Source organism: Cyrtonyx montezumae, unplaced genomic scaffold, assembly GCF_038088225.1.
Source record: "Cyrtonyx montezumae isolate F1298 unplaced genomic scaffold, pur_monq_1.0 scaffold_3, whole genome shotgun sequence".
Taxonomy (NCBI): Eukaryota; Metazoa; Chordata; class Aves; order Galliformes; family Odontophoridae; genus Cyrtonyx; species Cyrtonyx montezumae.
In genome coordinates this window covers 86,408,256-86,433,905 of record NW_027072034.1, presented here as the reverse complement: position 1 = coordinate 86,433,905, position 25,650 = coordinate 86,408,256, and the positions used below count along the sequence as shown (strand labels likewise).

The following is a 25,650-nucleotide window of genomic DNA, read 5'->3' as shown; positions in this document are numbered from 1 at the left end:
AAGGAAGTTATTTTAATGATGTGAGAACTGACCATACCCAAGTCACAGAAGATGAGCTAATGGGGAAAGAGACCAGTCTGGCTGAAGGCAGACCTCTGGCTGGAACTCAGGAACAAAAGGAAAGTTTATGCTCTTTGGAATAGGGGACAAGCAACTTATGAGGATTACAAATACGTTGTGAAACTGTGGAGGGAGAAAATTAAAAAGGCTGAAGCCCAGCTAGAACTGAACTTGGCCACTAAGGTGGAAGACAACAATAAGTATTTCTATAAATACATCAACAGTTGGAGGAAGGCTAGGAAGAATCTCCATCCTTTGTTGAATGCACAGTGGAACACAATGGCCAAGGATCAGGATAAGGCTGAGGTACTTAATGCCTTCTTTGCCTCAGTCTTTAATAGTAAAACTAGTTGCTACCTAGGCACTCAGCCCCTTGCACTGGAAGATAGAGATGGGGAACAGAATAGGCCCTGCATAATCCATGATGAGATGTTTGGAGAAGTGCTCCGAAAGCTGGACACTCACAAGTCCATGGGGCCAGATGGACTGCAGCCTAGAGTGCTGAGGGAGTTGGTGGATGTGGTTGCCTGGCCACACTCCGTCATCCTTCAACAGTCCTGGCGAACTGGGAATGCCCCAGTGGACTGGAGACTGGCAAATGTGATTCCCATCTTCAAAAAGGGCCAGAAAGATGATCCTGGTAACTACAGATCTATCAGTCTCACCAGGGAAGGTAATGGAATGGGTAATCTCAGGAGACATCATGGATCAATTAATAAAGATCAACATGGGGATCAGGCCAGGCAGCATGCATCCATGAATGGTAGATCCTGTCTGACAAGCCTTTCATTCTATGACAAGGTGACCTGCTTAGTGGATGAAGGTAAGGCTACTGATGTGGTCTGCCTGGACTTAAGTAAAGCCTTTGACATTGTCCCGCACAACATCCCCATGGAAAAGCTAGCTGCCCATGATTTGGATGGCATACATTCTGCTGGGTAAAACACTGGCTGGATGGCTGGGCCCAAAGAGCTGTGGTCAGTGGAGTTAAATCCAGTTGGAAGCCAGTCATGAGTGGTGTCTCCGTGGGCTTGGTACTGGTGCCACTCCTATTCAACATCTTTATCAATGATCTTGATGAGAGGGGGACCTTGGTATGCTGATGGACCTTCATCTGAGTATGAACCAGCACTGTGCTCAGGTGGCCAAGAAGGCCAGTGGCATCCTGGCCTGTATCAGAAGTGGTGTGAGCAGGACTAGGGAAATAATCCTCCCCCGTACTCAGCACTGGTGAGACCCCACCTCAAGTACTATGTTCAGTTTTGGGCACTTCAATACAGAAAAGACATTGAGGTGCTGGAGCAGGTCCAAAGAAAGGTGACAAGGCTGGGGAAGGGCCTGGAGGATATGCCTTATGAGGAGTAACTGAAGGAACTGGGGCTGGTTAGTATTGGGACGAGGAAGCTGAGGGGGAACCTTATTGCTTTCTTCAAATACCTGAAAGGTGATAGCAGCAAGAGTGGGGTTGGTCTCTTCTCAGTGGTGACAGGTGACAGGGCAAGGGGAAATGGCCTGAAGTTGTGCCAGGGGGGGTTCAGGTTGGATATAAGCAAAAACTTATTTTACTGAAAGGGTTTTTAGGGCTCCCCAGAAAGGCAATTGAGTCACCATCCCTAAATGTGTTTAAAATCCATTTGGATGTGGTGCTCAAGGACATGATTTAGTGGTGGGTTGTTAGAGTTAAGGTGTTATGGTTCAGTTGTGGTTGGACTTGATGTTCTTGAAGGCCTTTTCCAACCTGAGCAATTATATGATTCTATGATTCTTATTATCACTTCTTTCCTTGGAAAAAGGTCCTTTCTAAGTACCCTTTCAGGGGCAGACAATCTCCTTCAACATACCCTTACGCTTTGAATTTAACAAGATTAGTGAGGCTGTGAGGAAAGATTGTGAAATAAAGAGGATGTTAATAGTTCCAAGACAGCTGATGAAGTCTTTACCTCTTAGGTAAAAGAGTGATTTATAATCTGTAGAATATGATAAGATTAGTGTTCAGGAGATAAGAAATAAAGGAACATAAAACCAGTTTATTTCTCTACAGATGACATATCTTTTCTCATTCATTAAAATGGTAGGTTTAATTTCTGTCTTTTCCTTGATCAGCAATATCTAGATACAGAGATCAGAGGTGGCAAGATCATTTGGTAAGTGCTCTCCACTGAGAATTAGGTAAATGCTGGGTCCTTAGCTGCACATACTAGAGTGCATATGTCCCACCATGTGCATTAATGATAGCTTAGTTTCATCTGAATAAATGTGAATATTAGGTGCACTGGATGAGGTGCATTACACTATGGAAAGTGCAAATAAGATGCAGAGTTTTTGTGGATTGTTTTCCTCATGAGGATAGTGAAGGTTTCTTGTCTCGCTATGGAGTTATTTGGTGAATGTTGGCCTTGGGGTCCTCCATGGTTCTACTGATGAAGTGACTGAGGTTTGGGATCTTTTTAGAGGTTGAGATGAACTGTTCTTAGAAAATATATTTCAAGATAGGACTGTCTTATTTTAGGCTATAATTATGTAGTGATTTTTTGTGGAAATTATACATTTGATTAGCTGACAGTAGGGCATTCTTTATCTCATTTCTACTTTGGTCATTTCTGATGAGCTATTAGAATCATAGAACCATAGAATCCTTAGAGTTGGAAGGGACCTCTGAGAAAGAGTTAGAAGAGTGCTACTTTGGGTAGAGTTCATAAGTTCATAAGTTCATAAGGTTGGAAAGGACCTATAGGTTCCCTTTAGTTTACTCCAGTGGGCATGCTGAATATTATCCTTCAGCAAACATGACAGTAGCTGAAGATGTAGTGTTCTACTGCAGTTTTTACTTTTATTGGGGCTTTGAGTGGTTGGTCTTTAGGTTTTCTATATAAGGTATACAACTGTATTTTGTTTTTGTACTACATACAACAAACTAAGTAAAATTTGTAATATAAGCCTTAGTGTCTATATAAGCAACAGTTTTCTTTCAAAAACATCCACATAGGCTATCAGTATTTAATGTCGTTATTATGGAAATCTATGAGAGTATCCAAATGTTGCTTTCTGTATCCTAGATACTGTTACTTAGAAACTCTTACTTAAGGTGGTTCATTACAAGTCTTACCTACTGATGGGCCACAGCCTTCCTCTGGGAAATGCTACTGAATGACTATAGATTTAAAGCTTGTGAGAATATAACAGATGAGCCTGGATGTTCAGAGCTAGCATTGATCTTGCTTTTTTAAGTATTCAGAGATGCCCAAAATGCCATTAGATATAGACTGTACTGTCTAACAAAATCCATAGGGATATTATTGATATTGGATGTACATATAAATATTGTTAGCTAGAATGATGGAAGAGATGGAAGTGTGGTTTATGGAGGAAATGCCATATCATCCTCTTGGAGACTTTCTTTGTAGCCTACTCTGGAGGACCATACAGAATGAGAAAAAGCAAAATGGTGAACTCAGGATGTGAAAGAAATTGTGTCTGTATTTCTAGCTCTCTCTTTCTTACAGCCTTCTTTTCTCCTCCTCCTGATCCCCCTTTCCTCTCCTTCAGGAGTTCCCCTTTTGCCCACACCTGATATTCAATCCTGGCAGAGCTAATGCCTTTTGCTGAGATCAGACCTGGCACTGGGGAATCATGTGACAGAGGAAGGTTGCTATAAATATAGTTGAACCCTGCCTTTGGGCAGGAAGAGGAGAAAGTGAGAGAGACACAAGGAGTAGGAGGGGCAGTGAGAAAGTGAGTGCAGGAGAAGAACTCAGAGTGGTCTAATGAGAGAGAGAAAGGAAGGAAGGAAGGAACAGAAGAAAGCGCAGAGGCCATTTTCTAGGCCAGACCATGAGGTGGTAGCTCTGTTACAACTGAGCATGAGCAAGAGTAGCGAAAATGGAAAGCTCAAAGAGTATGACACAGGAATATAGATCGAAGACAGCTTTGTGGGGGGGCACACCGCAATACGACTATATCTGCTTTGAGAAATCCACCCGTTATGGGATACCCTTGGAGGCGGGACACGAGGCCGGGGGGACAGGGGACGACCTGCACTACCCGGAGAACTCCCTCAGCCACCCACAGGTAGGGTTGGACAACTGGGATGTTTCTGGCAGCACAAGTCTCAGTGGGGTCACATATGCTCTTGGAGCTGTATGCCGTAGAGCATACATCCCTGTCTATTCTCAATCCTACCAACTCTCTCTTTTTCTTGTTGACTTCCAGGTAAGGCACTGACTTACTTTCACAGACTTGCTTAGAATGATATCAGCATTTCAAGTCTCTTTTTTATTTCCATCTGTTACGACCATAGTGTTAGAATGTTTAAGCTGGGGTGGTGAAAATCAATGAAACCATTAATGTATGTGTAAATGCGAAGAGAAATTTCATCTATCTTTGGCTGCATAGTTATTTTAAGTAGAGCAGGAGAGGAAATAAAAACAAACAAAAAAGTAATGTAGATAGATGGATATCCATCTGCACAGCTGAATGAACAGTCATGCAGAGCACTATTCTGACTATTCCTTGAACAAGGAGAGTAAGTTTGTGCTTGTGTATGCATGTCAGTAGTTTCAGTAGCTCTCCTGAGAGCTGTGAAGAGCTACTGAAACTACTGACATGCATACACGTGAAGAATTTTCTAACCCTTAAATTTGACCTGACTTTCACTCTGGTTCATACAAATATTGTGCCAGAAAAATATCTAGTACAAAGATGTACTCTAGTTATGACTTCTTGTTCTATTGCCCTCTGTATCTCCTCTACCTCTCCTTTTGGGACAGCCTTCTTCAAAGAGGAGGTTTTACAGCAGTCTTGGTGTCTTATTTCCTGCCAGTCTGCTCAGATTGAGCTGACGTAGAAGGGTTTAGAGCAATGCAGAATTTGGTCTAGTGACGAGAGGGAGAGAGAATGTGTGAATATGAAATACATACAGGGAAGATATGAGCAGAGGTTTCTCAAATCCCCTTACACAAATACTTGAGTCAATGACTGGGGTATAGGAGAAGAGGTGCATTGATCTCCCTAAGAGTTGTGTGATTCTGGGGTAGGAAAATGCCACATTTACCACCAAGAATATCTCTTCCAGTAGATAAACACCCCAACAAGGATTATATCTGCCATGTTGCAAAAGACTAGAAAGTCTGTCCCCTGGCCGTACTCTGAAATTTCTCTTCTGAAGCTGAATAAAACATCTGAGAGTTTGCAAATTATTTCTGTACTAAACTGCTCCAAAACCACTCTCTGGCTGATTCAGAAGCAGTAGTCAGAACTGGGAGGAGTCTGGACAGAGTTAATGCTTTATTTATACTTTCAAGTGAGTTACGTTGAGATTTCGCATTGAAGATGCGACCTGGACCTCCTGTGGGATGCAAGTGAAGCAATGGCTAGGCCTGGAGGGCTGAGGTGGGTTATGGGAATGGAAATGCACATTGTGTTACATGAATCACTGGTCAGTTGGGATACCCAAAAATATACCAGTTAATATGTATCCACTCCACAGACTACTCCTACATGGCTAAAACCACTCTTAGAAGATGGCACAGTGAGGCATAAAAACTTTTGCTGCCTAGGCCTGAGGCGTCTTTTCATCCACAGGCATGCCAGTCAGTGAATGTAGTCAAACTCCAACACAGACAAGCAGGACATCAGATGCATTCCCATACATGTCTTCAGGCAGTAACATCTCCATACAAGTATGCTTTTGTGAAGACAATTGTCATTCTTGAAAACAGACGGTCATATTTATAGATCTACTAAAAATATGCTCTAGAAATATTGTTATGTAAGCAATCACATAGTTACATATATAGTATGTAGGCAAATTGTTGTAAAACTAGTCTTGCTCTTCATGTGTATTTTGCTAGCCATTAATTAACATGTAGATAAGGCTCATTCTATCTATCATATTCATACTATCACACACATCTTGTACAGGCATGCACTTTTATACTATTAATGTGATAAACAATCTGCTGCACATGCTTTCATCCATTTCCATGCAGAATACTCACCACTATGATGTGGAAAAAAAAAAAGTCAGAGGCGTTTTAGTTCTCTTGTGTCAATTGCTTGTGCTAGCTGTTCCTTTCTATTTTATATGTAATCTGTAAGCTATTTCAGATAGAATGTGTGATTTGACTGGGTTTGACTGGGTTTACAGGGCAAAGAACAGTGAAAACTTCATCTCTGTCCTGGGATTTCCTAACAGTACATAGTTGATATATTACATAAAAGATAATGTAATGTGTAATAATAATTTATACATAATTTGTGACACTTAAATTAACAATATAATAGGATCATATAGCAGCTGAGGTTGGAGAGGACCTTAAAGATCATCCGGTTCCAACCCCCTGCCACGAGCAGGGCTGCCACCTACCAGCTCAGGCTGCCCAGGATCTCATCCAACTTGGTCTTAAACACCTCCAGGAATGGAGCATTCCACAGTTCTTCTGGGAAACCTGTTCCAAGACCTCACCACCCTCTGAGTAAAAATTTTCTGCCTAACATCTAACCTAAGCCTCCCATCTTTTAGTTTAAAGCCATTTGCCCTGGCCTTATCACTATCAGACAGTATAAAATGTCAATCCCTGTCTCCTTGTAAGCTCAAGAATTAGAGGCTTGAGATCTTTTCTACCATTTAGAATCACAGAGAGCTTCCTCAAGCAGCTCAAACTGATGAATTTTTTATAAGATATGGCATTTGTGAGGTAGAAAGGGTATTTATGGCAGAGAGCTTCAATAGCAGTACATAGATGGTAAGGAAGTGTAATGATTAATTGGACAATGTCTAATGTCTACATTAGCATTAGACATTAGACAATGTAGCATTATAGAGACTCACAGAAAGACTTGAGGGGGCTTCTGGAGTTCTCTAGCCCAATACCCTGCTCATAGGTTTTATCCAAGGAAGTTCTGAACATCCCCAAGCATGAAGATGCCAAGCCACTCCAGGCACCTGTTTCTGTGCCGAATCCTTACATTTTCCTTCTACACGCTTGAACATACCCTTGTTGCAAGTTTCACCTTTTTCCTCCTGTTCTTCACTGTGCCTCTATGAGATGTCTAGCTCTTGTTTTCTCTCCAGCCCTCTCACTCCCTTCAGGCAGGGAGTACTGCTATTATAACACCCCTTTTTGCCTTTACTTCTTTGAGGACAATTATTATTTTTTAGTTAACCCCTGTCCATCACATGTGTCTCCTTAGCTCTATGCATAAGCAATTGAGACTAGACTTTTTACTAAGGAAGATCATTTCAGGAACAGCAGCATGTATCTAAGGCAGGAGTGAAAGGGATGAGCAGTCTGCTGAGCCACAGCAAACTCAATGGCCAAGAGCAACAGTGTGCAATAGTGGTGCTGGGGGAAGGGATTTCATTATTAGAGTTTCCTGTGGAGAATACATTGCTGAATCTGAATGGCATGGGGAACAACTTAGGGTTTGGACTGAGAGGGGAGTGCAGATTTAAGTAGATGCTCAGCATCAGAATAGCTGTCAGAGAAGTCTTGAGGTTGTGAGAACTTTCTTGAGAACTATTACACCATTAAACAGTGGAACTTCCCCCCACCCCCCTCATTTATTTGTTTGTTTGTTTGTTTTTTGTCTTTAAAGACACACCTCCTGCTGGTTTTATAGTTAAACATTAATAAAAGCTTTCTCCCTGAAAATGAACTTTAGGATGTACACTCTCCCTGGATTAATTTTTGTTGTTCCTCCCACTCATACACACAATATCCTTAACAGTATTTATACCTTCAGTGGTTTCTGCACTGTTTTCATGTTCTCATCCAGAATTTAGCAAAGCCAGACACAATAGTACCTTTTTCTGTCCCAATTCTCTAAGTGATAATTGACGTATTTTAAAATTTTCTCCAGCTTTTGTGGTGCTCAGAAAGAGATGGTATCAGAGGAATGCAAGTGTAAGCACTACAGTGTTGTGGTTTTAGTTTTACCTGCATTCTAATGGAAAGGATACTTCTTGCCTAACATAATTTTTCTATAAGGTCATCCTCTGATTTTTAAATCTTTCTCTGTCTTACGATTATTGACAACAATTTGAAGCAGTGCCAGAGTCCCAGAGAAACAGAGCATGTGTATGAAGCATGTGTATTCTTGAAGCGAGTTGAGACTAATTTGTTCTCCAGGACAGAACCTTCATCTTTACATCCTGAGATTAGCTCTTTTTCTTTCACATCCTGAGTTCATAATTTTTCAGCCAGACACAAGCTATGAATTAGGATACTGAATGATGTCATTTACTGTTCGTGCTATTATGCTGTTCCATCTAATTTGAACAGGGTACTTGGCAAGGTAGTACATAATTTGAATAAAATTCATAGTTTAGATCAAACTCTATTTGTAATAAAACAATCCCTTATGAGCATGTAAGGGCAATGAAAAATCAGCTGAAATGATATGAAAATGCATTTATCTAAAATCTGTTGGTGCTTGGCATTGCTCCCTGAAATAGATACAGTGAGAGAAACAGGGATTAATCTGCTATTTGGTATTGGATTTTATACATTATAGCTTATGTGAAGCTTGACAGGTCCTTCATCTTCATGTTCCACTGTCCTATCTATGTTATGGAGTTTAGAGCATGGCCACTCTTCACTGCTAAGAGTATGTATCAATTAATTTGGTTAGACTGTGGTGATAATAATGGGGTTAATAATCAAATAAAATATAACTTTGCTGTGCGGTGATGGATAGAAGAATAGCTCCAGATATTCAATCTGTTTCAGACATGGCAGGTAAGCCACCATAAGAACAGGATGATTAAAAAAGCCAACATTTCTGTTCTGTGAAAATATAATAGGGATTTTAAAGGGAGGTGTTGCACATAGTTCAAGTGCCTGAGGAATACAGGCAAATAAACTACTTAGGACCTTCAGTTATGTTTGAAAACGTAACTCTGTTTGACACTAAAACAGTAGCCCATAGAAGCTAGGGAAATTTCTACCCTTGGAAATGACTAGGACTTGCTCAGACAAAGCCCTGGGCATCCTGATTTGGCCTTGGATTTATCATACTGTGAGCTAAGGATTGTAAGAGAAAACCCTCAGAAGTGCCTTCAAGACTTCAGCATTCTGTGAGTTTCCAAATCTATCTGTTCTCAAATTCTCTTACAGATACGTGATCTGCTTTATTGCCATTCTACTGATGATGTTTCAATTAATGGAAATCCCATGGGAACAGGAGCAACATCTCTTGCATCACTTAGAAAGGAGGAAAAGCCAAGCTGTCAGATAGAATTATCTCCTAAGCTCATGGTAGAGCTCCATATCTCATATGTCTTTTCATTCTCCAGCTGAAGCATTTGACTTTTTGCCACTTCTCTTGCCACTCAGAATATCTTAGAGAAGCAGTTGTTGTGCTGGGCAGGAAGCAGGCTAGGCTCTAGCAGGTGGGAATTGCCAAGATCACCAGCGCAGCATCAGGCAGGAACCTGATGTAAAGTCATAGCTTGTTCACTGAATGACAAGTGGAAGGGAGAGGTCTGCTCACAGCTTCACAAGTGCACGTCTTCTCCATGTATACCATGAAAGAATGAGGGAGGATAGCTACTTCTGGGGGAATCTGATAAACAAACAAGTGGACATAGTCAGGATCTTTCCGGCTTCCTTGAGATTTCTTTTTTGACAAGATGGCACAACTGACAGTTTTATCACTGATCCATGTGAGATGCATCATTGGGAAGCTCATGTAGCTACTTGTGAATTGCGTAATATCAAATGATTTCAAGATTAGTATCTGATGACAAGGGCTGGATTAGGTAATAAAAAAATATCAGATGAGTTAGAGATATATGGGGACTAAGTAGAATGATTTGAGTAGATAATAAGAGGGGCTATGTGGTACTCTCTGCTCTTTATGAACTGATCCTGCTTCTTTTCCACAGAAGACACCATCAGTGGCTTCATACCCTATCAAGCATTCCTTGGCATCAGATTGAACAGATGCAGGGCATTCCTGCAGCCTCTTTAGTAGTGTAATACCTCTCTAAACCTTAAGAGTTGTTTTGCAGTGCTGCTGAAGTATATGAGACAGCCCTAATTCTGGCAGCCTAATGTGAACTGTTTTGACCTTCTTTTGTACTTCCAAAAAGCCTATCCAAATCTCTTCCTTTCAGACCTGAGCCCACTCTTTCTGAGGATGTTAGAATGCAGTTGGCATTCTGTTATTGTAGCTTGTACACCCAAAAGAAGATGTGAAGATTTTATAGAGATTGGGAAGAGGAAACTAGGAAGGAAAAAGAAAAAAATAAATGAATTGCCTCTGTCTGAGTTTTTCTGTGTATCTGTCTCCTTGCTTGGATATGTTTGAGTCTGTAACTCTGACTGTTAGTAAATATGCCTTTTCATTTTAATGCTACTTGTGAAGGAATGTTTGCCTTGCATCTTCATTTTTTTCTCTCTTGCTTCCTGCTCCTCTAGCTTTATGGACAATACACAGACCAGATAACTGACTTTGCTGAGAAGGAAGCAACAAATCTACTGAACACAAAACAGGCCCAAAAGAACAACAAAAGACCCCTGAAACGTGAGAGTCAAGTAGAGATAAAAGAAGAACGCTATTCCAAATGCCAAGGTACGATATATCTTTGCATACCCTGTGAACAGATATTGAAAAGAACAGCCAGAGATACGGAATTTTAGCAAGGCAAAAAGACAAGAAGGCTTTGACGGGGAGAATTAAAGAAGGGAGGAGTCACATTGTTTTTAAAAGTCATTTGCATGCTAGCTGTAGGAATATCTGTCCAAAAATCTTTTTTTTTTTTTTTCCTGCAACAGATCTCTATAACAAGAGGAAAAATATTTTTGCAATAGTGCACAAGAGGTCAAATTATCTTGCCCCTTTATTATTATTATTTTGAAACCTCAAAGAATTTTGAAAGACTGCAAGGAAAGGATGGATATCAGACCTTTAACACACTAAGCTCATGATTCTTTCAAGTACACACTATTGGTGGTCAGTTCTCAACACAGAAGCACAGATTTCATCTATGTTGCCTCCATGTTTCTGGTTCTTTCTTCCCTCTGCAGACTGCGCTAGACGCATACAGAAATATGTTACCAGGAAGCTTGGAGAGGACTGGATTTTCTTGGTTCTGTTGGGTCTGGTCATGGCGTTGGTGAGCTGGGGAATGGATTATGCCAGTGCAAAGAGCCTGCAGGGTGGGTCTCATTCAAGTGTTGCAAAAGCATACTGTAAATTATATAAATATTTTACAAAACCCAGTAGCCAACATCCCTCCTCCTTTTACGTTGTCACCACCCCAGGAAGATTGAAATACTTGCTGCACAGTAAAGAGAAGGTTAACTAGGAAAAGGTTCTTTAAAGGAGTGATAGGGAAATATTTCTAAGTGTGCAGGGAGCAAAGGATATGGGTACCATTCAGAGTTAAGCTGTTATTTTTTCTCTTTTTCTCTCCTTCTCTCAATTATGTGTAAGGGCACACTGTGTGACTTTGGTCCTTATGATACAATACAATTTGGTCCTTATTATACAATTTGCCATCCTCCCCAGGTCTGTTGAGCATATGGTGGGTGGGGAGGGGAAAAGGTGCTCCGACACCCTCTTGATATGGTTTTTGCAGCTTTGTTACTCATTACTGTTCTTCTCAAATTTTATTTATATAGTGCTCTGGTGTTTTCTGCTACATGGCACCACATAGTGCTCTTTACTTAAACTTTTTTTTTAAGATGATCTAACAATCACTGGCTTATATCCTTCTCTACATCATTCCTCTGGTTCCCATACCCTTTTCCAGATTTAAAAATTACAAAATCTTTCAATGGTCCTGACGCTAATCTCCATGCACACAAATATATACAGTATTACCCACATGCTGTTATTTGCTATTTGGAAAAAATGATTCATGCAAAATTCTTAGGAGCATGGAGCATACATGTGTGTATTTTACTCCATCTCTTTTATTTTGGCAAGGAGTCTCAGGTTGCACATGAGCCAGCCTCAAAAAAGAAACACCCTCTGATTTTGCATGCACTAGGCACATGTTGTAACAGCTGGCACCGCTCCCTTCATGCTGCTGCTTTCAAAGGCAAATTGTAAGCAGGACTTCTAAGATAGTTTTTCTGAAGGAACAATTTTTCATGTGATTGAAATGGAGGAGAGGACACTAATGTCATTCTTCAAGGCCCTTATAATGCCCTCTTGCAAATGAAAGTAATACAGCTCTCCCAGTGCCACATTATGGCACAGGTATTAATAGTGTCTAAGAGCAAAGAATCTCTTGTATCCATTGCTGCAGAATGCATATATTATTTGAGATCCTGTACTTCAAATGTAACAAGGCTTTACCCTTTTTGTCTTAGAAAATTAGGACTTTCAGAAAGCATTTCTCAGAGAGATTTATTATAGGCGAGTTTAGCTGGTGTGGGCTTTTGTTTGTGACTCTTTAAAGTTTACCAACCTGCTTGGAGCAGCTGTGGTTACTGACAACTTGTTTGTTTGTCTGTTTACAGCCTACAAGTGGATGTACAGAGAGCTGCACCCGAATGTTCCTTTGCAATATCTGGTGTGGGTAGCATACCCACTTGTTCTCATTCTGTTTGCAGCCATCTTCTGCCACCTCGTCTCTCCACAGGCTGTTGGTGAGGGCAGAAGGCATGGCAAGATCTGTTTCTGTTTGTCTCTTTTTTCTTATTCCTCTTGCCTTTGGGTTTTCTATATCTTCTGCTCTATTGTTGTTTTCAGGGTCTGGGATCCCAGAACTCAAGACAATTATGAGGGGAGTAGTCCTCAAGGAATATCTCACTCTCAAAGCATTTGTGGCCAAAGTTGTGGGCCTCACAGCTGGGCTTGGAAGTGGCATGCCTGTGGGGAAAGAGGTAAATATTGCTATCTTCATGCATGCTAGTAGCTGGGGTCTACGCAGTGGAAGGGGCTGTCTGTGCAAGAGACTTCAAATGTTTCCTTTTCCTTGACACCATTCCTCTTGTCAAAGCTGTTTTTCCTAGCAGCACTTATCTTCCACTAACCATTTTCTTCTACTTTGAAAGGCTTGATATTTGTAGGTAGCTCTGAAAGTAATGCCTCCTATTTGTTTCCATGGAAACTAAAACAGCTACAAAGAGCACAATAACACTATTTGACAGCAAATTCTCAGCTACAAAATGATATTTTTCAACATAGTCGTCATTATTACCTATGCATTTTCACCAACAATGAACAAGAGCCTTCATGCCACATTTGTACAAATCTGCAAGGCCACCCAGAATGTGGCTTGAATTGCGTGTCACTGTCGCCACTGCTGAAGTGCACCACTCACCACTTCACTGTGCTCACACCCCATGCTTGGTCTCCATCAACATTCAGAAAGCATCAATTAATGTCAATGGATGCCATTTTTTCCACATGGAGAAGTTCAGTTCCACACTTTGGTTTCATACACACTTCTGTGTCAGATGCTGTTTTGCCAGGCTGTCCCTCTGCTGCCATCTGTCACACAGCAACAGAATTTAATAGAATACTGGTGGGAATCGAAGAATCACAGAATCATAGGAGTTGGAAGGGACTTCTGGGGATCATGTAGTCCAACCCCCTTGCTAAAGCAGATACCCTACAGTAGGTTACATAGAAAATGGGTTTTTAATATCTCCAGAGAAGGAGACTCCACAGTATCCCCAGGCAGCTTGTTCCAGAGCTCTGTAACTCTTAAAGATGTTTTTCATTATGTTGATATGGATCTTCCTATGTTCCAGTTTGTGCCCAGTGTCTCTTGTTCTGTTACTGAGCACAGCTAAAAAATGCCTGACCATATCCAGTTGACTCGTGCTTATTAGATATTGATAAGCATTGATGATAAGATCTTCTCTTCTCCAGGCTGAACAGTCTCTGTTCAGTGTTTCTTCATAAGGGAGATGCTCTAGGCCCCTAATAATCTTTGTGGCCTCCACTGGACTCTCTTCAAAAGTTCTCTGACCTTCTTGAACTGAAGAGTCAGAACCAGACACAATACTCCAGATGTGGCCTCACCAGGGCAGAGTAGAGGAGGAGGATCACCTCTCTTGACCTGCTGGCCATCATCTTTTTAATGTACCCCAGGGTACCATCAGCCTTCTTGTCTGCAATTGCACATTGCTGGCTCATGGCCACCCTGTTGTCCACCAGAACACTCCAGTCCTTCTCTGCAGGGCTCCCCTCCAGCAGGTCATTCCCCAGCCTGTACTGATGCATGTACTTATTCCTCCCCAGACTCTGCACTTGTCCTTGTTGAATTAAGTTCCTCCCCATCCAACTGGAATGTTCAACCTCTACTGCCACAATAAGGAATTACTTTTGGAGCCACCCTCAATGAAAAAAAAAAATCTTTCTAATTTTTCTCCTCTTTTCTTGCAGGGCCCTTTTGTGCATATTGCCAGTATCTGTGCAGCAGTACTCAGCAAGTTTATGTCCATTTTCTGTGGTGTATATGAGGTAAGGCACATGTCTCTGGCATTCAGTTATTTCACAGGCTGATCTCTTAAGACACATTGGTAGTCGACTACACACAGAGGGGACATATAGACTGAAGTTCACTATGCTGCTCTAAAGCAGAAAGATACCAGATGAAGAAAATTGTAGTTGAAGGCAGGATCAATCATGTGTGTTGCCTACCACAATACACAGAGAATGATTAAGAACATGTATTTCACAAGTTTTCTTTAAATAGCTGTGGAGAAAGATCAATTTAAGGTAGAATGTGTAGAGCATTACTAAATATAGCCAGACACCGCCTGTAGGCTTTTGCTGTTGCAGAACGGCCTCTGCCGGCTGATTGATGTATGGACGAGTTGTATTTGAAGAAAAAAAAAACAAACGCTATTAACCACCTATATAGCTATATGTAGGAACTGCTTTACAAATTCCTAACAGTAATTGGCTTTGTAATACAGCAACAGAAGGCGCTGTTTGACTTGATCCTGTATATGCATAAGGATCAAATCTCACTACTGTAGACCAACTGAGTGTGCTAAAAACTGCACTAAAGTATGTAGAGCTTGTTATTTGTAATAGCAGTGGCTGAATCTGCTGTTGGCTGTTGCTTTGTTTCATTGTTCTGGATCCTAACCCTTTGGCTTTGCTCCCTCTAACCACAGCATGCCTTCCTCTGGCTGCCCTCTCTGTTCCAGAATGTGCACAGGCAGCTCGACCTCCTGGTGGTGGCTTGCTCAGTTGGAATTGGATGTTACTTCGGGGCTCTTCTTGGAGGCAAGTGACTTCCTATGTGTGACTATTAATGTAAAACTCAGCCTCTTGCTGTTAGATCTCCTGCTCTCATGCAGGTTCTCCAGGAATGTCTCTCCACTTCTTTAGCATCATGGGTTCTTTCTTTAATCATATAACTAGTGGCAATGAGAGAGAGGGAGAGGGTGATCCTGGGAAGGCCGCAGGAAGAGTGACAGGTTTTGAGTGCAAACTTCTAAAGTGAAGATTTTAATTTTTCTAATAACATGTCTTGCTCAGTCTCTACCTACCACGGACATTGTTCATTGTTCACTCATTCTGGGAGTCCTAAGGTCTGTTCTGGAAATCTATGAAGACCCAGTATAGAACAGAAGTAAAAAAAACTTACATGTAAATGTCATCATCTAATGGCAGGAGATGATGGCAAGAATGACCAGGAATGAGGAACAAAGAACTACTATATTTATACTTTCAGTAGTGGAGTGGAGAACAGAAATACCAGTTGTTCCCCTCTCCCAAGGTTGGTTTGGTAGTTGTACGGATGCCCAGATGGCCTGGAGAATCCTTACTCTTAGGATTCATTTGGACAAGATCATTGGCAAACTGCTTGAGTTGCAAAACTCTGAGCAGGGAACTGGAAAGGTGATACCTTCCAGGCTGAAATTCGCTGTGAGTCTGTGACAGCACTTTTGTAGTAAAAGAATTAATTGAAAGTTATCATAATTTTTATGGCTCTAGTTGATTTCCCCTTATAGAATCACACCAAATTGCAGAATTTGATTTCTATTGCCTGGACCTAAGTCTCCTAACATGCAACTACAATTTTTTGATGTGCTGCTGGAAAACACTACCCTGTGTATTTAGCGAGGATCCCTCAAAATGTGTTTGAAAAGCCAATTTGGCCCTTTATAAGCAAAAGATGCCCAGCTCTGCTTTCTCTGTGTGCATTCCACTACTCTTTGTTTGTCTGCTTCTTTTAGTCTCTGGCTACTCCTAAGTTACACAGCATTGGCACTCTCACACACTCTGGGGGATGCCATATGCCATTGACTGTTCTCTGCGGGTGGTATGGATTATACCATGTCATGCCTGAACCTTTTCATCTTTTCCTGTTCTTCACTATTTCATCAGGCTTTTTGCACTTTCTAACACCTCTACTTGCTTCTTGCTATACTGCAGGCCATGTCATATGTACACTTTGTTACAAGCTGTTAATCGCTGCCCTGATGGGCTGTAACACAACCCTTACACTGTCCCATGCACGGAACTGAAACTGTTCCCCATTCTGGACGTGATTATCTTTGAGACTATAGAGACATTAACAGAGCACAAAGGTGACCTAAGGCAAATCTGTGAATAAGGACTTTTATGCATCAGAGAATAATCTATGGCTCTTTTTCGTTGGGCTGTGCAGCCATATAGCCTTGACAAATCTCTTCATTGAGGCTCTATCAAATACTTTCTCAGGTAAGTAGGAATTCATTGCCTTTGCCCTTAGAATTTTTCCTGGCCACTCAGAATGCCAATGTACATGCTTTCTCAAAACTCAGCTCTCATGGAAGACATAGTAGACTGCTTCAGGGACAAATAATAGCAGAAAGTACCAAATACACAGGTATTTAACCGTGTTATTTTTTGTATTAGTCACTACCTAGAATTTAGTTAACTTGAAACAAAATCCATCCGCTCCTTAGGGAGACTTAGGGCTTGTCATCATTCTCAGGAATGTCAGGGCCTTCAACTGCTCTTCCAAATCTTAAAGAGAGTGGAAGAAGATCTCTCCCCATGCCCTCCAAAACTGTCTTAGTGTTTGCTTACAAACTTAAAACTTTAGTGATTTAACCAGGAGGGCATAATCCTTCAGTAGGAGACCTGTTAACTACGCAGCCATCCAGGATGATAAAAATAAAACCTCCAGCCACTCCATTCTGGATATACGTGTGCCTTGTATATGCAAACTCAGAAGAGAAACACTCTCTAGCACATGTACAACCTGAAATTCTATATCAAAGTAGAAGAGATGGAGTGTAACACACCCATGCATGTTCCATGCTATGAAGAATATCTCATAAGATGGTTCCTTCTGAAGTGACAGAAATGTGCATGTTTCAATGAAAGATGAGACGCTGCCTTCTCCTCATGTTCTGAATATGTGACTCCAAGGGTATGCCTGCCTTGTACCACATAGAATCTGTCTTTGAATACTTTGCAGCCAACTAGAACATGGATGATGTAAAACTAGTGACAGAGCTGGGTGATAGTATGTGGACATACCGGCTAATTCTGTCACTCACTCATTGCTTTTCTTCCTTTTTTCCTATTTGTCTCTCACTGTCTCTTCTACCAGTAGCAGCCATACTATTACACGGATGTCCTGACTGTAGGTTGTGCTGTGGGTGTCGGCTGCTGCTTTGGGACACCACTTGGAGGCAAGTGGCTGTTCTGTTTCCTTTTTCTCAGGTACCTAAGTCATCTCCTGCCTAGTCCACTTCTCATTTCCCCATTTCCCGCACCCTATATTTGATTTGTCATATACTTTAAACAAAGATGCATGCCTTTAATGCCACCAATCTCCCAAACTCCTTTTAAACAGCCTTTCCTTTACATGTGTCAGCTTTCTGAAGGACAAGAGTTGATGGCTCTTTAGAACAGTTGTTTCCAAACTGAGGCCGTGCACATCTCAGGAGGCATGCAAAACAGTCCACTAGGTTGAGGGAAGAAAATGCTGGAATGTCTACTAACATTTATTTTCTATATTTAGAAGAAAAAAAAGAAAGAAATTAAGGTTTACCAGTATACAGCAGACATTCTGACAGTGATGGCTTGACTTGGTTCATGTGTCAGATAGCCACATGTCACATGCAGTTTGTGAGGTGTCCTGGATGAAGGTTGGTTGTTCCACCACACAGTTGACAGTAATGCCCTCACCTGTTCACCTGCATTCAGCATATTGCAATGTATTTCAGCCAACCCAGCTGAGTGGATAGAAGTACAGATGTTTCTAACATGTCTAAGCTTCTCATATTTGCTAGATTCTGTTTCAGTAGTGAAATGTGTGAAGGAAAGACCTACCAGAGAAGATATATTTTCAACAGTAAAATGATATCTTTCATAAAATCAATGTTTTATTAAAAAGCAGTGCAAGTGTAACCACTTGTGGTGCAGTATCATTGAATGGGAAAGTATTCTGGTGTATGCTTACAGCAGAGGCAGCACTAGCACATGAAAATCTTTGGTCGCGTGGCTCAGAAGCAAGATACTGCAGCAAAAAATGAAGAGTCAGAAGTGCACAAAGTGCAACAGAATGACACTGACATGGTTAATTTCATAAAAGCAAGATCTTAAGAGAGTAGGATATTTACAATAGTTTGTAACAAGGTGGGGAATGACCATGAAAATCTTTTGTACTACACAGCAGTTCACAGAGGTTATTTCATGGCAAAGGACTTAAGAGTTGTCAAATTAAAAGATGAGTTGCATATTTTTCTTTTACAAAAAGGTGTTCTGACTTTCCTGATCATTTCTGTGATGACAAGTAGCTGGCAGCATTATGCTGCCCAGCAGATACTCTCAAAAATACAAACACGTGTAATCTGTCCCTTCAAGGTGAAAGTGCCATTTTAACAGTGAGTGAAAAGGTACATGATTTTTCAGAGGGATGTTGTGTTGTGGAGATTTTGTGCTTTTTTTTTTTGCTGAAAATGATGTCATTTGTAAAACCTCTCTCAGCTAAAACCTTTGCATAAATGGTGAATGGAATTGAAAAATGAGTATTGTGATTTAATAAGTGTGGTCAAAGTTACATTCCTCCCATTTCATTCTTTGCGAGGACTCTTTTTCAACTCTGATAGTCATTAAAACCAAGTGTGGAAATGAACCAAACTTACAAACAGAATCACCATATAACTAAGTGTTAAACCAAGATTTTAAAAAATAAGAACAAATATTAATGATAATATTTTTAGTGAGAATAAGTTTTTGTACAATTAATTAAAAAATAAGTGAATCACAAAATATTCCTTGCGTTATCATCTTACCATTTTTAATTTTTATTTCTGTGTATGCTTTATAATGTACCAAATATACTAGTACTGTATTGCACATATACAAGGTATAAACAAATTTACGTATAGTAAAGCTGCACAATCAAAAATATTTTACCCAAAGGGGTACACAATCAAAGAAGTCTTGAGACCACTGCTTTAGAAGGCTTTCTAGAAGTATTTCTTGTTCTTATGTCATTGCACTTCTGATTTTAACTTTGCTTCTTTTTCACATTTTCTAGGGGTCCTTTTCAGCATTGAAGTCACTTCTACTTACTTTGCTGTGCGCAATTATTGGAGAGGTTTCTTTGCAGCTACCTTTAGTGCCTTCATTTTCCGAGTCCTTGCTGTCTGGAACAAGGATGCAGGTAAGCTAAAATCATTTCTATTGTCTTTGTGTAAAAGTTGTCCTATTATTTTTTTTCCATCTTTCTCAGAGCCCTAAACTTTTAGGACGTTTGAGACTTCTGCCATGACACTGGGACATACAACAGCAGAGAAGAAAAGATAAAGTGAAGCATCTTATACCACTAAATGTCTAACACAACTTATCCCAGAGTGCTCATGATATGACTGAAAAAAGGCCATGTATGAATCCCAGTCAAGTAAGAGGGGTCCTGAGGTGGGATTTTTGCCTTTAGTCAGCATAATGTCAAGACTGCAAGCATAAACATATCCCATCACAAAGAGGGTGATACATATCTGGAAACACTACAGTCTGGTTCAGTCATCTCTTGGCTGGAAGCAGACTAAACAAGCAGTAGTCTAAAAAACTTAGGTGACAAAATGATTAGGAGGCTGCAGAACTGTGGGGTCTGACTGAAGGTCCCGAGGACTGAAAGCTCCAACTGTTCTAGCTTCAACTGTAGCTCTGGTAGAAAATAAATAAATAAATAAATAACTGTTTCAAACTGAAAGGAGTGAGTGCAACATGTGCAGACAGAAATAGTGCAGACTGAGTGTGTTCAAGAAATCTGAACTGATTTGACACTGTATTGAATTGATAGTGCTGGAATGAGTTTCCAGTTGATGTAGAGGACTTCCATTTATGTGTAAATGTGTTTCTAATGCCTTTGTCTTTTATTCTTACACTTCTATTTTACTGTTTTACTGATCTAAGCTCCATGTGGGTTCTTCCCATTTTAAAATTGCCATAATTACATCTCTCCTGACATCACAGAATTTAATTTTATTGTGCTAAAATATCATTTGTCTTGAATATTCTCTTTGAATATAAAAAGTGACAATACTTCATACTTTGAATGCAGAAAGGACTATATCTTTGCCTGTGAAACAGCCTCATATTTAGGGTTATTCAACCACTAGATCTGTCTCAAGAACATTTACCTCTATTATTTCCGGAGGAAGATAAAAGAAGGCAGATGACAGGAGATAATCTCTGATTCCTGATCCTCCATCTATTCTAGGTCCCCTGCTGATCTCTCAAATCATTTGAAATTAGCTAATTCCTGAAACATTTTATCTAATCTGCTCTTCTTCAAAATCATCCAGACAGCTTTAATATCTGTATGAATGGCTCACCATATTCTGCTTTAGTAACTGTCTGGACTAAAATGTTCCATGATCCAATTGGCTATGAAAAATGTTGGCTTTTGTTTTTGTTTTTCATAATTATGAATTTGCTCTGTTTGTGTTGCCAGAATCCCTTTTCAGAGAAATAGAAACTTCTGTTTAGACCAGTAATTCATTATGGTCTTTCATCATGCCTGCTGCAACTTATCTTTCATGTCTTTTCTTCCTTGTTTCCTTCTGTTACAACAGTTACAAGTCTTTTCAGTCATTGTTCATGCAGCAGTTTTTTTCAGACCCATTCTGATATCTTCAGTCTCTAGTCTTGTCTGCTATCAGCAGTTATGCACTTTGTAGGCATAATAATGTCTTTGCAATAGTTTCCTGCATGGGTACTATTGTCACTCAGTAACAATGCTTTCTTGTGAGGTAGGTAATATACTTGCAAGTGGATGGAGCTGCTTTCCTTAATGTGCACTATTCATATCTACCTGTAATGTTTATGTGGAACATCTAAACTACCACAAATTCATACAGCATTTGCTACCTTATTCCAGAAAAGCTTTAATATAAAATTATCAGAGTTCCAAGCAGATGTAGCTATAGCATGGATTGCATGGAAAGCATCACAATAATGCAGTATTATACTGGTCAGTGTCTCTATATAAACAATGGATGGCAGAAGAAAAGAATAAAGAAAGCTATGTACAAATCTGGGATTGTAGCTAAAAATATAAGAACAATCTCTGAAAACAAAACTATATAATCAAGAGTGATAGGTTTGCAAGTGTTTAAAAATTGAGATCACTAAAATTAAAGCAATCTGCTTATCTGTAATATTGTACATAATATGAGATGATATAACTGCATATATATAACTAGTTCCCTTGTCTCTACTCCTGGCTTTTATGGCATTTAACTTCTTACCTCATTATTTCCTTTCCTTTTCTACCTCTTTCTTCTCTCACAGTTACCATCACAGCACTCTTCAGAACTAACTTTCGCATGGATTTCCCCTTTGATCTGCAAGAGCTGCCAGCATTTGCTGTAATAGGGTAAGTTGCCAGGAACTTTGCTTAGTGCTCTACAGAAGATATGAAGTAGTTCTGTTGGTAATTCTTTTGTAAAACAGAATAACAGCTCTTTTAGACATTTTGATCATTTGTTGGGATTTTTCCTTCATCAATTATGCCCAAGAAACACAACGGGTAAGGTTTAATGAACATGAGACCCTATTAGAAGATTAGCATCTGCCTGGGAGAGGTGGTATGCTCCTTTCTAAGAGAGAGGAAGATATTTTTGCCAATATGATGGCTCTCTTCATGAGGAGGGCTTTAAGTTAGGAAGGAAAGGGCACGTAGAAAGTAAGCAGAAGCCCTGTGAAGCAGTGACAGACAGGGCTACTGAGCAACAGGCATAGGATAATGTAATAGGGAGGGATCATAATATCATCAAAATAGCCTTTAAGTGGGGTCACCTCCATCACATATGTGTTAGTAAGTGCTAGGGAAAATGTGAGTTGTTTCTTTCTAGAAACAAGACCTGGTTACCCAGAATATGGAGAAGGCTGAGGTATTCAATTACTTTTTTGCCTCAGTCTTCATGGGCAAGAAGCTCTAGACACACTGCCCAACTCATGGAAACCAAAGCCAGGGAGTGGGAGAATGAGGAACTGCCCACTGTAGTAGAAGATAAGGTTTGAGACCATCTAAGGAACATAAAGGTGCACAAGTCCATGGGACCTGATGAGCTACATCTGATGGTTCTGAGAACTGGCAAATGAAGTTGCTAAGCCACTGTCCATCATATCTGAAAAACTGTAGCTGTGTAGTGAAGTTCATAGTGACAGAAAAGGGAAAATATAATGCCAATTTCTAAAAGGGAAAGAAAGAAGACCCAGTGAACTACAGGCCAGTCGATTTTACCTCTTCCAGCAAGATCATGGAGCAGATCTTCCTGGAAACTATCTAAGGCACTTGGAAAATGAAGAGGTGACTGGTGACAGCCAACATGGCTTCACAGAGGGCAAATCATACATGACAAATTTGGTGGCCTTCTATGCTATGATAGCATTGCTGAATAAGAGAAGAGCAAGTATTGTTTGCTTGAATTTGTGCAGAGCACAACTTCTAGCACAACTTCTTTGTCTCTACATTGTAGATAAGAATTTGTCTAGATGGTCACATTCAAAGAGTTGTGGTGAATGGCTGGATGTCCAGGTGGAGATCACTGACAAGTGATGTTCCTAAGGGATTACCACTGGGGCCATCACTACTTAATATCTCTGTCAGCGACATGAATAGTGGTATTGAGTTCAGCATGTTTGCCAGCAGCACCAAGCTATGTGGTATGATCGACATGCTGGAGGGAGGGCATGCAACCTAGAGGCTTGAGAGGTAGGCCCATGCAAACCTCTTGAAGTTCAACAACGCCAATTGCAAGGTCCCAAACTTGCATTGAGACAATCTCAAATACTGGAATATAGGCTGAGTGGAATATGAATTCAGAGCAGCCCTGAGGAGAAGAACTTTGGAATGTTGATGAAAACTCAACATGAGTTGGCAGTACGTGCCTGCAGCCCAGAAAGGCAACTATATCCTGAGCTGCATTATCAAAAGAAGCATGGCTAGCATGGCTATTCTCCACCCTCACTCCACATTCATGAAATCCTACCTAGAGTACCACTTGCAGCTCTGGGGCTCTCAAGTACAAGAAAAACCAATGGACCAATTGGAGTAAGTCCAAAGGAGAGCCACAGAGAAGATCAGAGGGCTGGAACACATCCTGTGAAGTAAGGCTGAGAGAGCTGGATTCTTCAGTCTTAAGAAGAAAAGGCTCAAATGAGACATGAATGTGGCTTACCACTACCTAAACAAAGCCTACAGGAAAGCTGAACTTTTTATTAAGGGAAGGTACTGATAGAACAAAGGCTAATAATGGCTTTAAATTAAAAGAGAATAGATTTAGATTATATATAAGGAAGGAATTGTTTGCTGTGAGGGTGGTGAAGTACTGAAACAGCCTGTCCAGAAAAGCTCCATCTCTGGAATTGTTCAACATGAGGCTAGATGGGGCCATGGGCAAACTAATCTAGTGGAATGTGTCCCTGCCTATGGAATGGGGATTGGAACTAGATGACTCTATGTCTCTTCCAGCTCAAACCATTTTGATCCTATGCTCCTGATGAGGAGGTCAGTAACAAATACCAAATGTAAGATAACCTTGGTGGCAATCCCTCTAATTGTGATCTAAAGCTATTCAATATCTCTATAGCTTACCTATGTACACACACATTACTTTTACATGAAGAATAACTCCACCTCCTATTCTTTCCTTCCTATCCTTTCAAAGAGATTGTATGCATGCATTGTTGTCTTCCAGTCGTGTGACTTTTTTCCCACCAAGTTTCTGTGATTCCTATAACAACATAGTTCTCAGTCTGGACATAGAACACCAGTTCATCCTGTTGCCTAGTATACCTGAGTTGTTGTGCATGCTGTTGAGATGTATTGGCTTAGGTTTCTTGTCTTTAAAGAGGGTTGGGGTGCTCACTACTCTGGTAGATGCACTCATCTGCCCCGTTGCTCTGGAAAATGTAGGTGTCAAACTTTGGACACTATCCCACTAAGTTTGGTACATTTAATATTTTATATAGATAAATAATTTTTCTGGCTCAGGGTTAAACTCCCTTACTTTTCACCATGTCCTGTTTTAACCTGATGTCTAAGTTCTAGCAGTTTTTTTTTTAACAAGTTGCTATTTTCCAGACCACACTGAGATCTGTCAGTCTCATTTTTATAGAATCTGGTACTGATCCCATCACCCAAATATTTGAAGAGTTAAAATTAGAGACTGCTACAGAAACGTAAGCTTGTAATTAGTTCTCAATGCATTAATTCTGAGTGGAACTACTGACAAACACTGTATTAAACCAACTATAGATAAGATAAAGCTATTATCACACTGCATCTGTATTGCCTACAGAATTATGGTTCATTTCTTTTCTTCATTGATACAGTGCATGTATGCATGTGTATCTGTGCATGTGCATCTGTGCAAGGCATCTTTGGAGGCCTTGCTAGATCAGGGCACAGAAAAGAGAAGGAAGGGATCTGCTAGAAATAAGGTGCAACCTTACAGCATCTTGGAAGTAGACATCACATCCTGACATGAAATTTTTATCTGTAAGCAAGAAAAAAATAAGAGTAAAATGGAACTGTTCATAAGTTCATAAGGTTGGAAAGGACCTATAAGATCATCTAGTCCAACCATCCTCCTATCACTATCTGTGATAACAAAGAAATCCAAAACCATAACAAAGATAACAAAGATATACAAGATATAACAAGATAACAAAGAAATACTGTGTAACAAAGAAATCCAAAACCATCTCTCCTTTTTCATCGAGGAGTCAATGTCTTTGAGTGAGTAGCTGCTTATTGTTAAGTTAAAAGACATCAGAACAGCTGTAGATGAAAATGCTTGGTTTTTAGTTGGCAGTTTATGTGTTTTCAATGATTTGGTATGATTTTATTTCATTTTCTCTATTTTAGGATATGTTCAGGATTCCTTGGAGCATTTTTTGTTTATCTCAATCGCCAAGTCGTCTTATGCATCCGGCGTTATACAGCTCTAAGCCAGTTTCTCACCAAACAGTGAGTGTCTTTGAATATTTTCTCTTTAGCAACTAGGTTTTGATACCCTACTGGTAATGGATAGCAACAAATACTTTCTAGAAGTTAGTAGAACTATTTGAAGTATAAAATTGTAAAAATGCGAAAAAAACTGAATTTATATCAAAGATACTTGCAGTATCAATATAATATATTCTGAGATGGAT

At 40.2% G+C, this 25,650-nt stretch overlaps 1 protein-coding gene across 1 annotated transcript in view; it reads left to right on the top strand.

The window, feature by feature from the left end:
* The first annotated feature begins 3,680 nt into the window (after positions 1 to 3,680).
* The window catches only part of CLCN1 (chloride voltage-gated channel 1), a 38,786-nt gene continuing 16,816 nt past the window's right edge, over positions 3,681 to 25,650 (top strand). Inside the window, exons 1-10 of the mRNA XM_065742244.1 lie at positions 3,681 to 4,128; positions 10,482 to 10,635; positions 11,091 to 11,222; positions 12,534 to 12,662; positions 12,766 to 12,899; positions 14,410 to 14,487; positions 15,150 to 15,261; positions 19,523 to 19,648; positions 21,781 to 21,865; positions 25,364 to 25,465. Of these exons, the coding sequence (XP_065598316.1) occupies positions 3,940 to 4,128; positions 10,482 to 10,635; positions 11,091 to 11,222; positions 12,534 to 12,662; positions 12,766 to 12,899; positions 14,410 to 14,487; positions 15,150 to 15,261; positions 19,523 to 19,648; positions 21,781 to 21,865; positions 25,364 to 25,465 (1,241 nt within the window). The 5' untranslated portion in view covers positions 3,681 to 3,939. The remainder of the gene's footprint in view (positions 4,129 to 10,481; positions 10,636 to 11,090; positions 11,223 to 12,533; positions 12,663 to 12,765; positions 12,900 to 14,409; positions 14,488 to 15,149; positions 15,262 to 19,522; positions 19,649 to 21,780; positions 21,866 to 25,363; positions 25,466 to 25,650) is intronic.